The 23,984-nt window shown below is 48.8% G+C and overlaps 1 protein-coding gene across 1 annotated transcript; it reads right to left on the reverse strand.

Moving 5' to 3' along the window:
- Positions 1–1,614: 1,614 nt before the first annotated feature.
- On the reverse strand, positions 1,615–23,522 carry LOC120846111 (ABC transporter A family member 10). The gene is made up of 3 exons (XM_040217784.1): positions 23,348–23,522; positions 14,967–15,140; positions 1,615–1,945 (listed from the first exon to the last, which is right to left on the reverse strand). Exons 1-3 carry the CDS (start codon positions 23,512–23,514, stop codon positions 1,936–1,938), a joined length of 351 nt encoding a protein of 116 aa, XP_040073718.1. The 5' UTR covers positions 23,515–23,522; the 3' UTR covers positions 1,615–1,935.
- Positions 23,523–23,984: the final 462 nt, after the last annotated feature.

Here is a 23,984-nt window from a genome sequence, read left to right on the forward strand (position 1 = left end):
CCCTCGGCAACTGCATGACCCATGCCCAAAGCACTGGCAGCGGAAGCAGCGTTGCTGGTTGGGGACATAGGAACGGGTACAACACTTCACAGTTTCAGGAAGGGTCTTTCTCTTAAAAGTCAAGATGACGTGCTTTGATGAGGTTTCCTTGCCATCCTTCCGGAACATGATACGTTTAACGGCGACAACACCGGCATATTCAGTCCTTCCAGGATTTCTTCCTCGCTAGCGTCGAGGAAGTCGTCTTCAGAAAGGACTCCGCGGATCGTGTTGAGCTTCCGGTGAGGACTCGCGGACATCTTGACGTCGACTATGCTGGTTATCTTGGAGAGTGCCTCACTTTGGACTTGCGTGTTTACTTCAACAAGAAGGTCGCCGGAGTAAATTTTTTTTTTGCTTTGTATAAGAACCTGATGAGGTTTTCTAGCACCTTGGCTACCACAAGGGGGACAGTTTGGACACTGGTTTGTCTTCGAGGTTCGAGTGGATCACAAAAAAAGCTTTGTAAATGTCCCCATTTCAGGGGCTTCCCCATGAGTTGCTGCTCAGGGCGAGGCCTCTTGGAAGCCTGCCTTAAACCGGGTTTAGAGAGAAGGGGCGCCATATGAAGGGCAGAAATTTCGGCATCTAGCGGACCACCCACCACGGAATCCAACGATAGGATAGGTAACATCTCATAACAGTTCTGGCTTGTCTCAGTATGTTACTATACCAATGCTACTAGGATGTTGTAACCGAGTGTGGGTCAAGAGGGAGTTCTGTTGCCACCCAAGGTTAGCTGTGGCCGCCAAAGAAGGTGAAATAGGAAGGAAGATGATAAGAAGAAGGTTAAATATAGGAGAGGAGAAGCAAGGCGACTGACTCAACCGTCCTGGTCAGGCCAAGCCGTCTACGAGAAGCAGGGGCCGAAGGTGTATATTGCCCCGCCCCGGATGGGGGGGGGGGGGGGGGGGGGAGGGGAGAGGGGGGGGCGGGGGGGCCGAAGGGTTCATACGTACCCCATGCTCAGCTCAACAACCAGGATCCCCTTTTTCCCGGACACGGGTTAAGCCACGCCCAGCCAGACGTGGGGGGGGGGGGGGGGGGCCGAACCCACAAGGCTCGGGGTTTGTATTGACGCCACTCACCAAGCACCTATTAAAGCCCGGCGTGCGGGTATGATGGCCAGCGTGGCTGTGGTCCGTGGTGACGCTACTCTCCAAACACCTCCTTTCGTGTCAAGGCATTTTTTAGCTGCCGCGGTGCTGCACTTCTATTCTGCTGCAGGGACACCCCCTCGCGTGAAGGATACAGTTGCAGCACTAAGAAATATAAGCTAGCCTTGAAAACGTGCCACAATAGTTGACGCCGAGTAGAGGCATTTTCACTGTTTTCAAATCGACGGCCCAGCGTGCGACCCCACAGAGCGAACGTATCCGTGGCTTCGGAAAGCGAGCAAAGCATGCGGCACGTATAGGTAACGAACCCAGAAGATGGCAACGGCCAGAAGCCCTTTTCTGGAATGGTCTTAGAGCCGGTGTTGGTCAAGGTCGCGATTCGATTTTGATGCGAGCTGTTCTGACAATAAACAAATATAAATTCTTTTTTTTTATTATTGGGGAATGGGGTGTTTTGGGGGAGGCGGAGAGTGGACGTATGAGGATGGGCTCCCGTAGGCGGCGGCCTGGGGAAAGGCAGAGCGCGGCTTTTCGGCCCGGTACTCGTCGGGCAGCTGTTGAGCGTCGGCGGGGGCCACGAAGGGCGCTCCCGACGCGCCGGGCGACAGGGCCAGCGACGGCGTCGGGGTCGGCTGGGACAGCAGGCAGCGGTAGTAGGCGTGCTGCAGGGTGGTGGTCACGCGCACGTACTCCTCGACGATGCCCAGCTGGCGGCGCAGCTCCTCCAGGCACAGCATGATCCGCTCCCAGTCCACCTTGTCGTCCGTGACGCGGAACCTCACGCGAGTCTGCGTGCGGGAAGCCAGCGCGCCTGGTTGCCTATCAAGATATTCTAGGCCAAGTTCCTTTTATCACCTAGTGGGGTACTGCGTAAAAATCGCACTTGTTTCCATAATTTTTACTCACTGCGATTTATCGTTTTTTTGCGTGCGTTTTGATTTGTTATGTTCGGTTTGGTGCAGCTTAGGGTGGTTGTGCATGCGTTCAACGACCGGGCATCCCGTCGAATGATGCGAGTATTTGATGTTCAGGGAAGCGACGTGGCTGTTTCACGCGACGTCGTATAGCGATATTATGAGGTTTGCCCCACCCGCTACGCTCCCTATAAAACTTTTCTACGCGGGGGCCGCCATCTTGAAACGCGGAACTTCCGACAGGCAGGAAAACATTGTTTTGCTCCGGCCACATGACTGGGAGAAGCTCAGGTTTTAATCGCGACTATATCTTTTTTTTTGCTTTTTTTAATATATTTTTACTTGTTCTAAATTGTAAAGCCTTGCTTTTCTTATCCCGGATTTCCCAACTTCGTGGCAGGAAACGAAGGTATAGGAAAAAAAAATACTTTTTTGATGTTATGGAGAGTTGTAACGTCAGATGCCTCCTCTATCCTTTGGTGCGTGACGACGTTATGAGATCGCCTTAGTTGTGGAACTAAGGCGGAGGGGGGTACCACCCCTCACTCCCTTCAGACCGCCTCCCGCCGTTTGAAGCGCCATCTTTCTTGACTTTCGTTTCAAAACTGTGTGTTCCATAGAGTACGGTGTAACGCCATCTAAACGATGTGCTTCGAATCGTGCCTATTCCATAGACTACAGTGCAGTTACTATAGCAGCCGCCCCCCCCCCAAAAAAAAAAGGGGGGGAGGGGGGGGGGTGTCGAACGACGGGAGGCAAGCAGCGAGGAGAGGGGTGGGGTATTGCTCGTGTGCAAGCTTAGTCTATGGGCAGTTCCGTAACTGAGCTCATCTAATAGCGTTGGTGCGTGATCCGCAACGTGCTGTCTTGAGAGAACGTGAAAGTTACGCTTTGTGATTCAGAGCCAGCAAGATGCGCCTCCCGTCAGTCATATTTAGTCCAGCTGCTTGCACTCCGCCAACCCCCCTTCCCCCTCCCCCCCCCCCCCCCCCCGTTTTCCGTTTTGGTTCCCGCTGAACCGCTTCGTAAATGTAATTAATTACCTCAAACAACATTTAGGTATAATTAATTCACTTCTATATGATTCAGTGTAAATCACTATGCCTCCAGTATGTTTTGTATACAAGGTGTCACAAGAAAAATTACGAGGTTTTTCTTTTGCCGCAAAAATAAACTATAGGCATCGCTGAACGCTCATCCTCCGTCCAAAGGTCGCGCTAGGGGTCACAAAAAAAATGCCAAAGTTTCAGCCCGATCCGATAACTTATTCAAAATTTATTAGTGATTTTTTGAAAATTTTAATGGGAGGATGGCGGCCCACTGAGTTTTCGTATACATGGGTCTCTATGGCACCAGAAACAGAAAACGGGCCAAAATAGGCTCCATTTTCCCATTGAAACTTTCAGAAAATCACGCATAACTTTTGAAGAAGTTATCGCATCGGGCTGAAACTTTGGCATCTGGTTGTGACCTCTAGCGCTACCTTTGGGCGGAGAATGAGCGTTCGGCGATGCCTAGTTTATTTTTGCGGTGAAAAAAACCCTATAATTTCTTCTTTTTTTATTTTTTGACACCGTGCACTTATGTAAAGCCTGGCAGTATTGGCTATGTATGCTTGATGTGGTCCTTGGCGGGCTTGTAACGGTCTCTCGTTTTGCTTTAGTTTTACTAGTTTCGCTTAGAATCCAGCCTTTAAAGGGATGCGGAACCGAAATCTGGATTCCACAAGGCACGGTGGCAAAAGCGTGCTACCGGGATGTTAAAAACAACAAAACATAACTCGTACAGCGATATCTCAAACAGATCACCGTATTTTTCAAAAAAAGGAGCCGCATTTGACAGATATATGGACGTCTTGTTTCTCCGAGAAGAGTCGAGAAGGAGTGGGAAAGGCCTCGCGTCTTGTACGCCTCGCCGCCTTGAGGGGGCGAAGCGAAGAGGAGAGGAAATGAGATTTGTTAACATCACGCGCCTCGTCGCCTCGTCTGCGTCGTTCAATTTCGACCTCCTTTTCCGAAAATACGGCCGGCCACTCGAAATATCGCCTCACGAGTAGTGTTCTAGGGATTGTAGCGTCCCGCCTACAGCTCCTGCATTGTTTTCTGAAATCCAAATTTCGGTTCAAGATCCCTTTAAAGACATTCTACGTGAACATTTATATGTATCTTTGTCCTACTGATCAGGGCGGAAGTTTAAATGCGCAGCGTGTTGTCAGGTGCGCTGGGTCTTGCTGAATTTGACAGATGCTGACCCGAAGACCGCCAAAGTTAGCGGATGGTGGTCACGTGATGTCATCAGATAGACGGGGTTACAGTATGTTTATGGTGTCACGTCGTGGCGTGAGTGACGTAACGTGGTCACCTGGTTGGAGTCACGTGTTCAGGTAATGCTATGACAGCGCGTGACTACCAGCTAGCTGATAAGGTTAGGTGTCTACCGCCCCGCTGACGAGGTCACCTGCCCAACGTCCTCCATATGATGGAAGATTCTTAGCACTGAAAGTTAGCAACTCCGCAACGTAATAAAGCGGACATGGGACGTTTTTTTGTAGATGTCTCAAGGCGCCACGTAATGCTTCATTAGAGGATTCCAACCCTCAAATAAATACCGAGCTCAATGAACGCATAGAAATGTTTAGGGTTCCATGCTGTTAGAGGAATGGTTGCTAAATTTAAACTTCTTGCTGTAGTGCCGACGTTTTGTCTCTAGGTCACTTGAGATCGAAATATCTGTAACAGTTTACGGGAACCCCGCGCTGTACTGGCACCTCCTGTATAAGTTACACTATTCCTGTGGGCTGCGAACAGTAGTAGTGGCAAGCGTAAGGAAGAGGGCAAAGAATACGGGTCGCTGCCGTGTGGTGGAGCCAAAGAAGCATTCGCAAACTTGTTGTGCGGTGAAGCCCAACGCAAGCTACGAAGCAAATAACTCGTCAGCGATCAACTGGCAATACTTACCTCCTTTCGTCTCCGCTTCGCATAAACTCTTCGGATTGGCTGAGGTGCCTGCCTCTTCTTTAGAAACATGCTCGGAACTGCTAAACTAGCAACCATTTACTGAAGATAAACCTCGTCTTCTTCCTCATCCATTCGTTCCGAGATATATGACTAATGGGTGTGGAAGATCTTAAGTAAATGATTGTTAGACCAGCAGTGTGTTTATACTCTTTCTCTCTCTCTCCCTTTTCTTGTTTCTCCCTGCATTTAGCTGGCATCTTTTAGAAGCTTGAATCACCAACTAGCTAAGTATCGACGGACGCACGACGCACAAAGCAGACGACCAAGCGTTCGCGCTAGTTTGCACTGCATCAGAGCCTCCTGGTCGCGATTGATTATGTTTCGGTATTATGTCGCACCGAACTCACTTGGAAACAAGGCGGCCACATTTGTAGAAACATTGCACAAGTTAGAAACCATTTCTTTTTGTAATAATAATTCAAATACGCTAAAATAAAAAAAAAACATTCAAACAGTCGATTGGAGGTGTCACTAACCCGTTCGTGCGTGTCGTGGGATGGAGCATCGGGCATCGCGTAACTTATAACCCGTTCGCACATCTCGTGGAGAGAAGCCGACAGGCATAGTGTAACTTAAATAGGAGGCACTGGCTGTACTTGCAGGATCTATCTGCATGAATGTCACAATTTTGGCATTCAGCCTCAACATCGTACTTCTAATTACTAGAAAGTGGTGATGAATAGATTTTCAAAGATAATTTCGTGCTGTCTACACTTCGTTTATCTTAAGTTCAGACGAAGCCGATGCTACATGCGCTGGCATATGACCCTGCACAGTGCCATAGCCTCTTTTATACTGACAAAGCCTGGCAGATCGCCTCGAGAAGCGGCCACCGAAATGGAAAAGGTGGAATGCAGACTGATGAGAGGAGAGCCACGTGACTGGCGCCCCGCTGCGGCGAGACACCGAATCACACTTTTCGCAAGCGAACAAGTGTGTTTCGGGTCCTCACCGCTGCAAAAGTTGTGCGCTGACATCCAGGTTCCCCTAAAGCCCCTCTATCCTGGGAAAAGTGGCGCCATTCTTTGAACTAGCCGCTTCGCACACTATTGGCCGGTCGTCCCGTGACATCTGGCTTTCGGTTTTTGACTTCCGGTCGCCATTAATTTCCAAAGATGTTGCTACGCCGCAGCTGCCGGGCTGTTGCGTCTGTAGCGTTGGCTTGTAGAAAAGTCGGCCGGAAAGCTTTCCGTGTTCTCTCTGGAACGGAAGATGAACCTCGTAGGAAGATTCTTCTTCACCGAATCGGTCAAAAAGATTTCAACCCGACGGGAGCCGCAAAGTTATGCGAGGTGAGTGCTCTCTATAAAGCTCACCGCACGCAAGAAGAGAGCTGCTTAGAGCGAGTTATGGACGCCATTCCACCGTAAACGCGAGCGATGTAATAGCGAGCACAAGATTGCCAACTTGGCATGCACGGATGCCCGTGCCGTGGAAGTAAAGGCCCCTACGCACAGTTGCGTTTGAGAGCGTTTAACTGTGTTGCGTCGAGAAACGAAAGTGATTGATCGTCACACCTGCGTCCTCGCAGTCGCAACGCAGTGAAACGCTCTCAAACGCAACTGTGCGTAGGGGTATTTGGTCGTTCTAAACGGTGTGCTCATGCTCGAGCTTGTGGCATTGGCGTCGCTCCCAATTACTAGTGCATGCGGAGTACGCGCTCTCGTCAAGTGTTGCGTACGTGTTCGCGTACCATACTTTGTTTCGCACACATAGCTTGCAACGCTGCCGCGGCTTCGGACCCGAGCTTGGGGATGTATCTATGTTCCGTTTCAATATAAGTGCGAGCGCAGCCAGTGCGACAAGCACGAGTATGTTTTCTCCGATGACGCTCCTACTGGACGAGCGTGTGTGCTTAGCCCGCTCAAAGTGCGTTCGCTCTCGTAGTGTCAATAGGGTCTCCTTCGCTCGCAGTCTTATTGGAACAAAAACACAAGCAAATAAAACATTTGAGACCAACCCCACACTCGCGCGAGAAGCTTTGTCAGCGCAAACTTTACGTGCAGGTCTTTTACAGGATAACCTAGGACCTGCAGAAACGGGCGTTTTAGGTAGCGTTACATGATGTGTTCTCGACTAAAATCCTATCTCTTTAATCTATTACAGGACCACTGCAGTATCCACCAATTCAAAACAGTAATCATGCAAAACAAAGGAGAGCAAAAAATTAAGAAAAAATGCTCTCCCAAATATTTCTTTTTTCGTTACCTTCAACCTAGTGAGTAAACCACCACTGCAAGGGAACTAAAAATATAGGTGGTATGTACAACATCTCACAAACTATTTTGCTTTTTTTTTTCAGTAAGACACATTATCTGTTTTACAATACAAATTCGATGCACAAACTGATAATTTTGGATACCTCCTTTACAAAATGCAGTTCCATTTATTTCTCTTGGTTGGCTCCTTAATGTCCCTGAGGCACCCCACCACAACGCAATGCTCACAATACCGAAACATCCCCAGAAGAGACTGCTGCAGCAACCGCAGCTGCTCTTTAGTTTGGCTGTCCGATACTGTTTCTTGGTCGACCGGGGCACACTTACCACTAGTGCCATCTCTGTCTCTTCTAGGAGTGTGTGTCCTCCGGAGGGCCCCCAGCAAGGTTCAATCAGAGTTTTTCCCTCGGGGCAATCTGCCGCAGTGACCGCAGCTGCTGGTAAGTTTGGCAGTCCGCTACTCTTTCCAGGTCAACTGAGGCTCACCTATCACTAGTGCCGTATTTGTTGATTCTCGGCGAGTGTGTCCTCCTGAGGCCCCCCAGGAAGTTCCAAGCTTTGCTGTACAGAACCTGATTTTCCCAACTTCCCTAGAGCAGCCTGGTTCGGCAACCCCCCTCCCCTCCTTCAGCTGCTTGTGAGTTTAGCACAATGATAGTGCTTCCAAGTCGACCGAGGCACGCCTACAACGACTGTCGTCTGTGCTCATTTATTCATTCTAGAAGTGCGTACCATCCCATGGCTGCCTGAACAAGGTCTGAGCAGCGCCCTACGGGCCCTTGCTTCTCCAGCTTGTCCTGGACAGATTGCTGCAACAACAGCTGATGAGTTTTCATTTTCGACTGCTGTTTATTTCCTGGCAGAGCGCAGACAGTTACACACTGTTACTTATATTTGAGCTTGTTGTCTCACTCGTAGCCACTTGACAAGACTAAATAATAGTCTTTTTTTTCTTTTTCAGGCACACTGTTCACACTTGGCATCAGGGCATATCATCAGATTGCTAGTTTTTCTGGTGTACTGATGAATAACAAAGAGCTACAAAGCAATTCAATGCAGATAAAACTGATATTGGCGCAATGACAGGAGTACTAGTTTCAACGTGAAAAGAACAATTTACAATGTGGACTTATGCGCCCTCTCGTTGCAGATCGACTTAAGTGTCTCAAAAAGTCCACTATGAAGGGGACTGCATGGAGTAAAGGGATCCTCGAGAAAGTTTTTAATATTCATCTTTCTTGTGTTTCCCATGATTTCAATGATGTACTCTGGAATCGGGGTAGCTTTTGCATGTAGAATGCACACTTCATTGGCATCTACAGGACTTAAACTTTTTGTGAGACATAATACACAAGCTGATGGATTCTTTAGCATCCGAGGTGAGCCAAACTTGCAGCATATAACATACTCGTGCATCCTTATCTTAAATATGCATCTCAAGTTGGATACCTGCAGACCCATCTCATGAAGTAGCTCAATGTTTACTTCCATGTGGTGTGTACAATTTATTGTCTTTAGGTGTACCATACCAGTTACAGCATCAGAAGGTGTAAGGGCTTTTGAAGTATTTTATGATATGTAAAAGTGACTGCACCTGCCAGTAATGCTATACCCACACATTTGTGAAGTGTTAAGAAAGCATTTTGATTGTGTATGGTGTGTCTCCGTGTCATATATCTTATTTTTTCATTCTGTGATCTCTTGTTATGTACTCAGAATTTGTTCTCCTTGTAGTGAATGCTCCTGCCGTGGCCATTTACTTGGCTGGCAGTTTAGTAAAATAAATAAAATTTCGACTGATTTTGTTCTTCTTAACATAATCTGTGCTTGTGTATTATCATGGAGATTTTGATCTCGTATTCGCTTATTTTGCATTGTTCACTGGGTGGGATTTGAATTATTTTTGCCTCATTCCCTTTTAATGAAATAATCAGCAATTGCTTGAATCGAGAACTAGGTGCTGAAACCGAGCGCGCTTCCAAGTTTGCACCAGGACGCTGGCCCAGGAGTCTAAAAACAGCGTAAATCGTAATTAAACCTGGATTTTTTTTAGTATGAACGAATAACAGAAAAGATACAGACACTCTGAAAAAATTACGCAGTAACAAAACTAAACGAAAATTCATTTCTAAAAACGGTTTCATCAAATAAAATAACGAAATTTATACGCTCGGAAAAGTAGCGGCACCCCGTAGCGAAAGGCCCGCGGTGTCGCTAATTTTTACAGCATGCACAGAAATACATAGCGATTTTTATCATCACTAGTACTGCAGGCAGCTTAAAAGTGCTAGTTTAGCGTCAACCACATCAACACTTCCCCGATTAGAAAGAAAATAGTATCTTGCTTTCTAGGCCGCCTAATTGTTTTTAGCGCCCGTTGGCCGAACCTTCCCGAAAGCTCGCCAAGAAGACGTATTAAAAGGTAGTCAATTATTTGAAATCGTGAATAATAAAATTGCAATATCGCGGTTTTATATGATGATTAAAAACGACTTGCAATTCCTGTGAAGCCAAACACTCACGAGACACTGACCTAATGCAACTCGGTGGGGACGATTATCCAAAGTACTTTCGGGATGCACGGTTGGACGAACAGATCTAGAGTGGCTTCAGGTCGGTCCGATGCGAATGCGGGCTCTAAATGAGGTCATTGCCACAGTTGTCTGACGAGAAAAGTCCACACGATCGGCCTCTCGACCGCTTCAGTTGACCGAGACGTCGAGACGCTTGGGAAATTCCAGAGGGCGCCTCCGTCGCAAACCGGAAGTTAGAGGTGGGGTAAGGAGGGTTTTTAGAGGAGAAGGAAAAAGAATGCGCCACTTTTCCCAGATACAGGGACTTCAGGTTCCCCAAGAAATGGCTCTTTCATGCTCTGTGCTATCCGATCCTCGCGCTCCAAATCTGTGACCGTGCAATCTATGGCTCCTTCGTCGAACTGCCAGTCTTTGTGAGTATAGACAATTGCAAGCATGGCGCCACAAGTGGTGCCCCATGCGTGCAAGCGCGTGCAACGCGCGAGTGACGCGCGAGTGAACGTAGCTTTAGCAAGCTCGTAATCGCAAGGGCGTGCCTGCTCGAGCAGAGGCATGGCGGCGGCCAGTCGCCCAGCTTGCAATCGTCTATAGAGCAGGCTATGGCAGTGCTAGCACTGCACGAGAGCGCGCGATTGGCAGGGACGTTGAATGCCCGGAGCTCGCTCTTGTATCTTCTGCTACGCTCACACTCAAAGTCAAACGGAGTATAAGTAGCAAGATACTCGGACATATGTATATACGTCTCTATTTATCTACGCCTTGACATGAGTGCCTTGATGCGTACCTGAGGTACAGTTCTCTCCTAACTTGTACGTAAAACGCGTATTGTATCTTATCTCGTGGAACCTGACGGCAATCGAAAGACACCTTTAGACGTGGAACTCAATGGAACATCCCTAGCGGATATGTGCCCGCTTAACGTCGTAATCGCGGCTGGTCGGTAAACACCGGGTTTTCGGTAGACGTCTAATCATTGTAGTGCGGCGGGGTGGCGATTAGCATAAATTCCTCGGCCGGTGAAATCGCTGCTGTGTTTCAGGCTCTAGGGTCTATTCCGGCTTTGAAAGAGCGGACTCCCCTGCTTGGGCAGAAGAGTCCACTCACTAAATGAGCGCTACGTCATGAACCAGTTTCACTACTGCCGCGGGAGCGCTGCATGGATGCCAATGTTGGTTCAGCCAACGGTGAAACCTCTATGCCAATATTGTATACAAAAATTGCGGTGGCTTAGCTCGGCTATGCCAGGATTTACGTAGCGTGAGCTTATGCGCACAAAATGAGCGCTCCCCCTCTCCTTCCCGCTCCTCCAAAAAAAGAAAGTTCGCGCGTTTTATGCAAATTAGGTGAGCACTGTGCATTTTAACGTGCTTGTCTGCAACCTTGTTTTAAGGGAACTCTCGGAGTAATTTTAAAGCCCTAGCTGTCTGCAAGACCACATGAACCATGTTCGACCAGCTCACCTGTAGCCTCGTTTCAAAAATGTCCCGTTCAGGGAAGAGCCCCTCCATCTCGTCGGCTATCGCCTGCTCGGCGGCGTCAGTCAGGCCCTCCAGCCCCGCCAGCGAGAACGTGAGCTCGTACCCCGTCTCGGCGTGGCGCGTCTCGTACAGCGTCGAGGGTCGCACGCGACCACGGTGCAGGAACATGGTGCGCTTTCCGATGGCCTCGGCCTCTTCGATGCTGCGAGCGGGTCTTCGATTTATGCATCCGGTCACAGATCATAAAAATACTTGTTCAATGCAACACGACATATAAGCTAACCGAGAAAAAAATCTTTTAGCCTTTCTACTTTGGTGAAGAAGGAAGACCAGCGAAGCTGGCCGCTAATCGGCAAGCCAGAGTGAAAAGGCTCGAAAGGTTCCTGCTACCTATGAGCGATGGCGGCAACCAGAGAACCAGCTTGCCGGTTTTCTGGTTGCCGCCGTCGCGCATACATGGCGGTAGCTGTCAATAGTTCTGTGTCATCAAGTCCTTTGAGGACGGACACGATCCTCGGAAAACTAGCCCTTAACAGCTCCGCTGTAAACAACACATATACATCGGCTGCCCATAAAAGAGTTCTCACAGGAGAATTGTTGTAATTTTATACTGAAGCCTCGCTAAAACTAACTTGCTTAATATAAACAATGACTTATCTCCACATTTAAACTATCGACTAAAGTTGGTTTAGTGGTTTTTGATGGCCCTCAGTAAGTTTCTAATTGGAATCATATAACTCTTTTCACTAATTAAAAAGTTAATTAACGAATTTTAAATAATTAGCCGATTTATCGCAAAGATTACCGCCCACATAATGTCCCCCTGGCCGTATAAATCAACCGCACAAACCGCGTAAGTGCAACTTTCACGGCATTTTTTAAACAGATCTCTAAATCTTACAAAAAAAACGAAAAACTTATAAACAGGTTTCGGTACAGTGCATTTGCTTTTCTTAAGTAATTCATTTGGTATAGACCCTTTTGCTGTTCGCCAAACATGAACTGCCGCTTGAGTCCCAAGCGACTCCCGGTCGCACCGTCTTTGCAAACCTGTTGAGCTTGCTTATGTCACCAGTGCTGGAAAGCATAAATTCCAGACGAACAGCGAAGTTTGAGATTTAACGAGGGTTTTCGCCTGTACAATATTGCATCTTGGGGAAGGCACGTTGACTTACAAGACCAGTCGAAACATTTTAACAGATCTCGCACTTTTCCCTTCTTTTGGTGTTGACCTGGAGAATCGGCGGTTAAACGTTTCATCGACGTTTCAAGTGGTGGTGTTCAAGCGGCTTTGTTATTTTTTTTAACCGGGAGTTCTCTGGCACGTAAAAGGCTGGAGCACCACCCGTGTGACGTTTGCCATAAAAAGGGTCTATAGTGCAGTGGGCAATCGTTGGAGGTGATACCAAAGCTTCGCTGCCCAACCACCTTTAGAGCGTGGACTGCAGCTTTATTTTTTTAACTTCATATTTGGCGCGTACTAATATATTTATGTTCTCATACTTTCCGCGGAGAGAAAATGAGTGGTATATAATGTCCCTATGCTTTGTTTCACCTTAAGTTTAGATGCAGCTGACAATACGAGCTTATAGCACCAATCAGACGTCAAAAGGGCACCATCATAGCGTCTGCCATTTTTCTGTACATGTTCTGTCATCTCGGAACCAATCTTTAAAAAACAAAAAACCCAGTGACTTGTACGTTTAATGCTGCTTGGTTTGTTCCATTAGCAACGTCGGCTGAATTGTTTTATGTTTCAAATTTGGCATCATCACTAGAAAGCGTTATAGAAATGTGATTATATTATTACACTTTTTAATGTATTGTGCTGTTTGCTTGAGTGCGCTTTTGTGTGCATTTTTTGTTTAAGATGAAGATTTATAACTGTCACATAATTTCGCCACGGCGAATACCATGTAAACCTATTTGATAGTGACGTTTTATATCTTATGCGTTGTTTGCCTAAGTGTACAATCGTAATAGCGAGTTTTAGGGACCGGTTTTTGCACATCCGATACTGTACGATGGGCCCTCCGGTACGAACTGCGCATGCGCTACCGCAGAAGACTCGCGCATGCGCAGTTTGTACCGCAGGGCCTATCGTACCGTATCGGATGTGCAAAAACGGGTCCCTAAAACTTCCTAATATTTGCAGCGTCAGATAACGATGCTTGCTTTTATAGCGGCAGTGATTTTTTAGCTTGAGGTTCGTGCGATTTCTTTCTCCCAGTTTCTGCCCATCCTGATAAGATCTACGGGTTTGCAGTCAGTTACAAATAAGAACATAAATAAACAGCTCGATGTTTGTTTGGCAGGTTTTGTTTACTTCAGCATTCCATGGCTGTGCTGGGTGGAGCTGTAAACGTTATTGTTCAAATACAACAACAATTCGATCAGTCACTGAAACTTCTATGATTTTGGTAAGTAATTGATTACAAAGGCTTCAGCATATAGTAACCTAAGGGACACCAAATACAATTTAAAACTTTTGTTTGCTCTGCATGTTCACTACTGAGAGAAGTCTCAAAAGGACAGAAAGAAGAACAAGATAAGTAAAATGATTACATTATTTTTCTTTTAATGCATGAACACAAGAAAGAGCGACTGTAACGACGCAGTCGGACGATCGAAGCAGACGTTTCTCCGTCAGCAGAAAATGCCTCAGGTTTCTTTTTCTGTCTCCGATTGTGTCGTCACAGCAGCTCCCGTGCAAATTCGAATTGCTAGGGGGTGCTGCTGCTAGTTCTTACGCCCCGGAGGTTTTTTTGAGCGCACAATTCCATGAGGAGCTCTCCGAAGACATCGTGAAAAGGTATTACTTCCCAACGTAAAACATAAACTCAATTCAGGATTTTTTTTTTTTTGACACATTGGCAATTGTAGTTTGTGGCAAGTTCAGATATGAAGAAAAGGCTCAGACAGAAAAGTGCTGCTGCGACAACGGCTTTCTTTGAGAGCCCTGGACAGTCCATGGGCGCTGCATCGTGGTTCCTGAACCCAACGTGGTCACTGCAGTCTTCGAAAGCAACTAGCACTGATAACTTTTTTCTCGCTAGACGCAGTCTACGCGTCCTACTGCTGTCGCGTATCGCACACTAGAGGCCGCAAACGATGGCTCTGTAAACTGGGAGAGCAGGCGCGCGATCATATGTGGAGGTCAGCAATGGTGTCTCGGAGGACGCGTCGACTGGTGGCGGCTCGGGTAACAGATACGCAAAAAGCAAGGTATTTAAAGACCAGAAAGCACTTTATTTTTATAGCGAAAATGTACTGCACGATGCAACGCTAGACGTCTAAGCTGTTTGGCGTGCTAAATGATGAAACTGACCTCTTCTCTTCCGACATTTTGCCTAACCAGAGTGCCCTCCTTAGTTCGCTGAAATCCGCAATATTTTGAAATGCTTATTTCTTTGTTTTAATGTTGTGTAAATTTCTTTCTTGTTATCTCAAGTTCTAAGCATGTTCCTACTTTTTGTTTCCCCAAGAAGTTAAATTTTTTCTTTGAAGCCTAACTTTGTCGAAGTTTGCTAAGCATGTGAAAAGTCGCTAGACCAGTCGAACCTCAAGGTCCTACGAACATTCGCGACATCCCTAGTCGTGACAGATCCTAAATACATCAATTTCCGGTCTCGGAGGTTAAAGCTCACTCGTCTGTGGCGATGAGCACAGATGCGTGCGTCTTCTTGACGAAGGTGATGATGGTGTGCCACAAGCGCTTTCTCGACACGGGGTCCAGATGCTGGGTCGGATTGTCGAGCAGCAGCACCTGTGGCGCTCCCAAGACTGCCAAGGACATCGACAGCTTGCGTAGGGCCCCCGAGCTGCAAACAGAGAGCACGTTTGGCTCGTTTTAAGAAATACAATGAAGCTGATTTTTTTTTTTTTTGAAGTGCATTTTTTTTGTGGAGCAGCTGTCGTTCTTTTTGAAGGATATAGAGGAAATTGAAAAAGGATCTCCCTTAACATCACCATTTTTTCTGGGACTATGCACCGCTTTACCGTGCCATAGCCTACCACAAAGAGAGAAAGCTTGCACCCTCGGTGACAGTACTTTATACAGCCAACTTGCAAAAAAAGAGGGAGGCGGATGTGGTAGGTAAGAAGGAGAGCATATTGAAGGCAGTGCCGCATAGGTGTCGCAAGGCGAACCACTCCTCGTTTGGTTTTGCATTTTGTGGGGGAAACAAAAAAAAAATAAAAGCCGTTTACAACTCCCTGTAACGCCAGATTGGAACGCTGCTCTTGAGGAGGAGGATGGAAGGGTTAAGTGACAGCTCTGAGGTTAGGTGACACCAGGGTGGGGATCACGTGACCTCAGGGTGGGGATCACGTGACCTCAGGGGGAACCACGTGACCTCAGGCGGGGGTTACGTGAGGGTAATTCATAAGCCTCGTGAACCTCGTGACAGCGACCCTCGTGACCCTCGTGAGGGTAACCCTTTTGAGGGTAACTAACCCTCGCAACCCTCGTGACGTTAACGCTCATGACCTTCGTGAAGGTAACACTCGTGATCCTCGTGAGGGTAACCCTCGTAACCCTCGTGAGAGTAACCCTCGTAACCCTGACGAGGGTAACCCTCGTGACGTCATTATGGGAACCTGCCCATAATGCAACGCGCGGTTACGCCGCTTGCATGCTTTGCATGCGCGTTGCATGCAAAACGCAGTTACGCCGACGGCCACGCCGCTCAAGACTGAAACGGGCGCCTAAGATCTGCGCTCTAAAAAAATGAGATGTTTACCCATCTCTGGAATTCGAAATTAGAGTGCAGCTCTTGAGGAGGAGGAAAGGTACGGAGGGAGGGTATTCCCCTCTTCCTTCGTACCCTCTCCACCTCCTTCCGTACCCTCCCCTCCGCCCACACCTTCCCTTTTAAAATTAACTGAGAAATTGATGGCACGTCATTACAACCCCAGTTCAGTTTCCTGTTTTAATTAGCGGGGAAAATGACGTCTTATGACTTTGTGTCACGTCACCTATGAACAAATTCAGTTCCTCCGATAGATTTAGCGGAAAAACTGACGCGACATGACTTAAGCACAAATTAATTTTTCCTCGAAATTTAGCGGGGAATTTGAATTGGGGTTGAGCTCGTGCGACGTTAGTTTTACCGCTAAATTTAGCGGGGGATAGTGAATCCGCGGTGTTGCATTATGGGACGTCACAGAGCTGCACACCAATTCAGTTTCTTCGCTAAATTTAGCGGGAAATTGAGTTGCTGTGTAGGTCTGTGACGTCCCATACGCAACGCGTGCAATTACGCCGACGGCGACACTGCTCAAGCCGGAAACAGGCGCCTAAGAGATGCGCTCTAAAAAGGCCTAATCCTTATCCTTCTTTCCTAGTCGCAGTGTGAGGATGCGATGTTGTAGTGAGAGATGATGTTACGTCGTAAGTTAAAAAAGCTCCAGGAAAATTTAGTTTAAAAAAAGAATGAGAGAAATAGAACTGAGTTTCGGAAAGTGTCCTCCTTTCCCGGAGAACAATCCTATTCTTGTACTCTTTATTTGACGTTCTGTCGCTTTGTCTCTCCCAAATTGGCGGCCAGTTCTGGCGTCAAAAGCGCAGGCTTTCCCCGTTCATAGGAGGCTATGACTGTGCTGAATCCGCTCTGGATTGAGCCCTCTTTCTTTTATTTTATCTCTTTTACTCGTACAATGTTTGGGGGTGAAGACACTCCACAGTGTGCGCATTGTGCTGGTTTGTTTACTTTATTGCACATATTGTGGCATTAACGATCTGTAATCAAAAACGTCGAGCACGTTTTTGTTTTTTACTGTGCAATACAGTCGTAAGTTGAGCTAGCTGGTACATGCTAGGTATAAGTGTCAGCTAGCAAAGAACTAATAAAACACACCGGATAGAAAGCGACATACACACCGCTGTTCGCACAGCGGTGTGTACGCATCGGTGTGCATGTCCCTTTTTATCCTTTTTGTTTTCGTGTTTATGTTCGAGCTGACAGCTATACCTAACAAAATTATATTCTCGCAGGGTTTGTTTGATGCCACGTCACAGGTTATAACCACTGGGGGCCCAATCAGGCCGTTCTCATGTACGAACAAACACCCGACAGGTCGTATGACTTGTCAGAAAGACGGCCACACCCGATGAAGCGCCCGCCAATCACTGTCATGTGCATTGAGTAAGGCCGTGATTGACCAGCACCTGACCGAGTACGGTCGTCGTTCTGACGCGTTGTACGACCAGTGGGACATTTAGTTGTGCATGGATATGGCCTGGCATGACCTGGCCCCTGTTGTGGGCGGCGCTAGTGCCAAGCTTGGACATTTTCGGTAATTGGGTTGCGAACACTGCGCCCGCGTCTTCTGTGAGAAGCTATTCCCTCGTGAGATAAACATGCTTTTTGGTTCCCGGCTCTAGACGCTCAGTCGGCTCAGTTGCTACCTTGCCGTAGCTGGTGGGCCGTGCAGTTTCACCGCCGGCCACAGCCCGGCACGACATAGTGCCAGAAGCAGTCCACCAGGCCGATGTTCTTCGGCCCTCATGACAGCGCATTAGGCCTAAGTCCCTCCGTTCTCATGGCAAACTCGCAAGAAGCTCCAACGTGGGTGGGCGTCTCCCTACGTCAGCCCGCTGCTTTCAACTTCGACAACACCGATTCTTGTACTGCGTGGCTTACGTAATTCGAGGGCTACGCTTATGCCTCCGGGCTTCGCCAGGCACCACCTGATATTCAGGTCCGGACACTTCTCTACTGTATGGGCCCCGAAGCTCGGGTCCTTCTCGACACGTTCGGCTTGAACGCCGCCTCCCTGAATGACTACGACACGGTAGTCAAACGCTTCTCGGAACACTTTGTGCACCCTCTCAACGAGGTGTACGAGTCCTCGAGGTTCCACAAGTGGGTACAGCAGCCGGGAGAGAGCGTCGACAGTTACCACGCCGAGCTCTGCAAGCTTGTCAAGCCGCGCAACTACCCGTCCCCCGATGTCGAAGAACGTCTGGTTCGCGGCCGGTTCGTTGTCGGTCTTTGCGACGGACGCCTGTCCGACCAACTCTGCCAGAACGCCAAGCTGAGCCTCAAGGACGCGTGGACACAGGCAAGGCAGGCCGAAGACACCGAAAAAGAAAAGACTGCTCGTGGGAGTGAGTCAGGCCAGCTCATCGTCAACGTCGACGCTACGAAGTCTCGTCGTGGTCCGACGCACCAGCGCAAGACAACGAAACGGTCAGACGACGCGTCAGCCGTGTCTTCACGTGGCGATAACGACTGGGGTTTCTGCAGCTACTGCGGTCGAGCACCCCATGCACGCTCCGACTGTCCTGCTCGGCAGTCTCTGTACAACTACTGCAAGAAGAAGGGCCGCTTCGCGGATGTCTGTCGCGCTCGTAAACGAAAGCAGAGGAAGGTGGCGACCTTACAGCTCCACGCAATCCTCGAGACTGAGAAAGCCAAGGCCAAGTACGTCGAGGTCACTGTCGACAACTACACGGCGAGATATAAGGTAGATTCCGGCGCGGAAGTGTCTGCTGTTTCGAAAGCCTTTCCCAACTGACCTCGTCATCTGCACATGGTCGACGACCTGCTGGCAGGACCGGGAGACCAGTCGCTACTCTTGGTTTTTTTTGGCTACCCTCCTATGGCGAGGCAAGACCTGTCATCGGCGTCTGTACGTGATCAAGTCCCTCTCAGTGCCCCTGTTTTGGTTCCCAGCCATCCAGGCTCTTGGTGTGGTCAAGTTCTTGGACGAAATTACAATACCCCTGCGCGAGGGGGTGCGAACGGAGCTGGCCAAACTGGAGCAAGACAGAGTCATTCGGCGTGTCACCAACCCCACACCTTGGTGCGCTGGACTGGTCGTGGTTCCAAAGTCGTCGGGAGGCTCCAGCCTCTGTGTTGACCTTACCAAGCTAAATTAAGTTGTCCTGAGAGGCCGCCATGTGCTCCCCACTGTCGATGAAGTCCTGGGACTTCTGGGGGATGCAGCAGTCTTCTCGAAGCTCGATGCGACTTGAAGCTTCTATCAGGTCAAGCTTTCGCAGGACCCTCAAGAGTTTCCGGCATTCATTATGCCGTTTCGGCGTTATTGCTTTTGCCGCCTCCCATTTGGCATCACGTCGGCCCCAGAGTTTTTCAAGCGACAGATAACTTGGATTTCAGAGGGCCTAGACCGAACAGTTAACATGGTCGACGGCGTCCTAGTATTTGGCAGAACGAAGAAGGAACAAGGCCAACGCCTGCAGCAGGTGCTGTTGCGTCTCTCCGAAGCCGGCGTTACCCTTAAAAGGGAGGAGTGCAGTTTTGGAGTGTCCCAAGTGTCAGTCCTGGGAGTTGTTGTCTCAGCGGAAGGGATAAGGGCTGATCCCGGCAAGCTGTCCGCCGTGCAAAACATGGACCCACCAACGGACGTCGCTGGGGTGCGCCGACTTCTCGGCATGGTGAATCACTTGGCCCGCTTCCTCCCACACGTGGCCCAAGTGACAGCGCCGATCAGGGCTCTGCTTAGCAAGAACATGGAGTGGACCTGATCGTACGAACAGGAAGTCGTCTTTGATGCTCTCAAGAAGCTGCTGACGTCCAACCGTTGTGTGGCAAATTACCACCCAGCCTACCCGACTACGGTCTCAGCGGATGCAAGCTCCTTCGGCCTAGGCGCGGTGTTGCTCCTGACTCAACCAACAGGAGAAAGTCGACCTGTCGCCTTTGCGCCAAGATCCCTGAGAACAACTGAGCAGCACTACAGAGAGGTGGAGAAGGAGGCTTCGGCGGTTACCTGGGCTGTACAGAGATACAGTGAGTATGGGCAAGGCATCTCCTTTGATGTTGAGACGAATCATCTGCCATTGGTCTCCCGTTTCGGAAAGATGTAGCTCGACGTCGTGCCACTGCGGATTCACCGGTTGCGGCAAAAACTCATGCCGTATCGATTCCGAATTCTGCACGTTCCTGAAAAACTACTAGTCACAGCCGACACACTGTCTCGAATCCCTTGCAAGGCCATCGTCGCGCCGGGGGAGCTGGACGCCATCGAGCTTTTCGCAGCAGAAAAAGTGGACGGCTCCTCTGAGGTGCTTTCAGCTTCCATAGAAGATCTCAAGATGGCTCAAGCATCCGAGGGTGAATGCAGTACCCACATCTCATCTTTCCAGGGTGGTTGGCGTCCAAGGGAAAGTTACCTACGCACGTTCAATGTATGCACCAGTGTTGGAAGAACTTTCAGTCTACAATAGTCTTCTGCTGAAGGGAACCCGTATCGTCATCCCAGCAGCACTCCGCCCGACGATACTAGCCTTGATCCACGAAGGCCATCAAGGTATCAACCGCTGCAAGTCCAGAGCCCGTGCCTTCCGAGGGAAGTCCTCGGTGTCGACCTCTTCCACTTGAACGGCAAAACCTTCATTCTTCTAGTTGACTACTGTTCCCGGTACCCCGGGCGACGCTAGGAAGCACTACAGCAGGGAAGGTCATTGACGTCCTCAAGAGTATGTTTGATCGTCACGGAATCCCCAAGACTTTGCGGTCTGGTAACGGTCCCCCAGTTTTGTCGCTACGCTGGTGTTCTGCGGATTCGCAAGCTCCTGCTGCTTCGCACGTGTGACCAGTAGCCCAAACTTCCCCCAGTCAAACGGTGAAGTGCAACGAATGGTTCGAACCATTAAGAACCTCTTTCGCAAGGCCAAGGACCCGTACTTGGCGCTCCTCAGTTACAGAGACACGCAAGGTGTCACCGGCTACAGCCCAACACAGCTGTTGATGGGCTGCCAGCTTCGAACGCGGGTTCAGAAGAGGAAGGAGCAGATACAGCCTCTTAATCCGGGACGAGACCTGGTTGTCACCCGAGACTCCGGCTACCGTAGGAAACAGACAGCAGACTTCAACAGCCGTCATCGAGCCCGTGCTCTTCCAAGACTTTAACAGGGCACTCGAGTTTGGGTTGAACCCGAGAGGCTGCGTGGCACTGCCTTAAGCCCGGCTCAACGCCTGAGGTCTTATGTCGTTGACCCAGTGACAGGAGCGCATCTTCGACGCCCTTTGCAACTCCAGCTTCCGGCGATGGTTCGGCCTCGGGGGGACCTGGCGACTCCCCTTATTGTGATGTGCCTCGTCCGGCGTTACCACCAGGTGTTCGTGGTGATGACACAGGCCAAGCCTACACGACCCGTTCTGGGAGACAAGTGGTTGCTCCCAAGAGACACTATCTGTAAAACTGTTTTTTTTTTTTTCACAGCTAAGGTGCTCGGGACATTCTCAGACATTCTTAAGGGGGGAGATGTTGTGGGCGGCGTGAGTGCCAAGTTAGGGCACTTTCGATAATTGGGTTGCGAACACTGTGCCCACGTCTTCTGTAAAAAGCCATTGCCTCGTGAGATAAACATGCTTTTTGGTTCCCGGCTCTGGACGCTCAGTTGGCTCAGTTGCTTGCTTGCCGTCGCTGGTGGGCCGTGCGGTTTGACCGCCGGCCACAGCCCGGCACGGCAGCCCCCACGTGTTTTTACCTGTTCAGTGGCAAGGAAAGACTCCCTGCAAAGACGATATCTCAAGGTGATCAATAAGCTGAAAGCATCGTTCCAGGCATGGGTGCAAGGCACTTAGAAAAGTGGTTCCAGCAAGGCATAGAGAGGCAGCTACACAGACAGTGCAAGGGCACTAGGCACCAAGGTCAGTCTGTCGAGAATGTTGACATATGTACAGACCCCTAAGTGACCGGTATCTGCAGCGTAAAAATAAATGGTAAATCAATGTGGTACGTCCCTTGTACGATGAATTTTTTCTTACGGGTATGTCATTATTAAATGATTGCAAAACGAGCACAAAATGGGTAATAAATATAATAAATATTCCACTGATCATACCAAATACACTTTGTATATAGTGGGAAACAAGAACAAATAAAGATTATAAAATCGCGACTGTATTTCTACAGTTCTTTGCTGTAGATTACATTCACATGCGTTCTATTAAATTGCGACAAACCCATAATCGGGTAACTAGTTATCGAATATTGTACATCTTCACCCATTCAAGATAGACAAACTCATCACGTCGCAGCTTCTGCTCAGTCATGTTATCTTCATACCGCTCGTTCTTCTTTCCAGATGAGATGTCTGCGACACGTCCAGAAAGTGCCTCGGACCTTGACCCGACACGCACTTTATAAGGATAGGGGCACACAATAAATCCGCATCCCGAGACTTCCCGTCGGCGTAGTGGTTCATCGCCGGGCTCAAAACGTTGGTGCCCTGAGTTCGATTTTCTTTGGAAGGCGGTAGCAGTTTTCTCGTTCTTCTCAATTTGTCTAGTCATCCCTTCCCTGTCAGAACTTCGATCACCACATCAAAACGCCCTTACACCCGTGAGCGATATGAAGGTGAACAGCCCTCTTCTTGTTCTTGACATCCTGCAAGTTTTGGAACAAGCTCTGTTCCAGAAGAGGGCTAGAACGCAAAGTTTAGACCCTTGGCCACGTACCATTTGAGACGTCGAGAGTTAATATAGCTTTAGGGACCCGTAAAACAGGCAAGAAACCAGGTGAAGTGTTCATCTTCATATTGCCGGCGGGTGTACATGCGCTGCCGGGGGCATGCCCCCCCATTATAGCTCACATATGCTCGGGTCGCGTTAAAGTCAAGTTAATGTGCCGTTCACGTCTCCTTATTGCCCACCTGCGCGGAAATGGCTGAAAGCAAGCGCCAACTTACTCAGTGTGACTGTGCTCGACGCGCGAGAGGGCCGCCAGAAATTATCATTAAAATAGTCCTAACAAGCGTGCTGTTCAAGTACACTAGTCGGTGGCAAGTGAAGAGTAAACTAGAGGCTCCTCCCACCTCTTTCCACTTTATTAAAGTGAATGTCGGAGAGGAGGTCGCTTCCTCTCCAGCGTTTGCTCTGCAAGAGGTGGGAGGAAATTTCATAACCTGTAATTGACTACGGGAGACAAGCAATGATTTCTCCTTTCGACGTAGTCTGTAGCAAAGCATCGCAAATATACACTGTTTTTTATCTATTATATTGTGTTTATTTGTTTGGTGGCGGAAATAGAGATGAGAAAATAAAAGATATACCTGAAATGTCCGATGGGCTTGTCGGCATCGTCGAAAAGATCCAGCATGTACATGACCTGGTTCACAACGTTATAGATGACCGCTGCAGGAATCCGGCGCATCCTGGCCATGTGGTGCATGAGCTGCCGTCCCGTCATCCAGGAGAGCTTGCCTAATTCTTGAGGCATGTAGCCGAGCTGACGCACAAACTGCGCAAACATAGGCGCGATTAACCAAACGCCAAACCTAATTTGAACGACACATGTATTTTAATATTTGAAATGCTTTAAAGCAGAACCTTCTAGTGCCAAAAATGTATTCGTCCGTACCGGCATCCGTCCATCCGTCCGCACGTACACCATGGTAGGGCTTGCCAGCACGACCGGTCTGAGTACCACAGTCACATAAGTAAGGCAACGAGGAAAATCATTTTTTCAGACAATAAATTAACACAGGCTCACCAGGAATCAAACCCAGGGCCTCTTGGCGATGACAATAATCCCTGGAGAAGAGGAACGAGGAAGACGATGGGCAGACATAAATCTCCAATCAGGTCTAGGTGACTGGTGCACGACCGAAAAAACGCGCCTGGTCCTGGTATCGAACGAAGGATCTCTCTATTTCCAGTGGAGCGCTCTACCAATTGAGCTAACTAGGA

This window comes from Ixodes scapularis, unplaced genomic scaffold, assembly GCF_016920785.2.
Source record: "Ixodes scapularis isolate PalLabHiFi unplaced genomic scaffold, ASM1692078v2 PGA_scaffold39__5_contigs__length_11793443, whole genome shotgun sequence".
Taxonomy (NCBI): Eukaryota; Metazoa; Arthropoda; class Arachnida; order Ixodida; family Ixodidae; genus Ixodes; species Ixodes scapularis.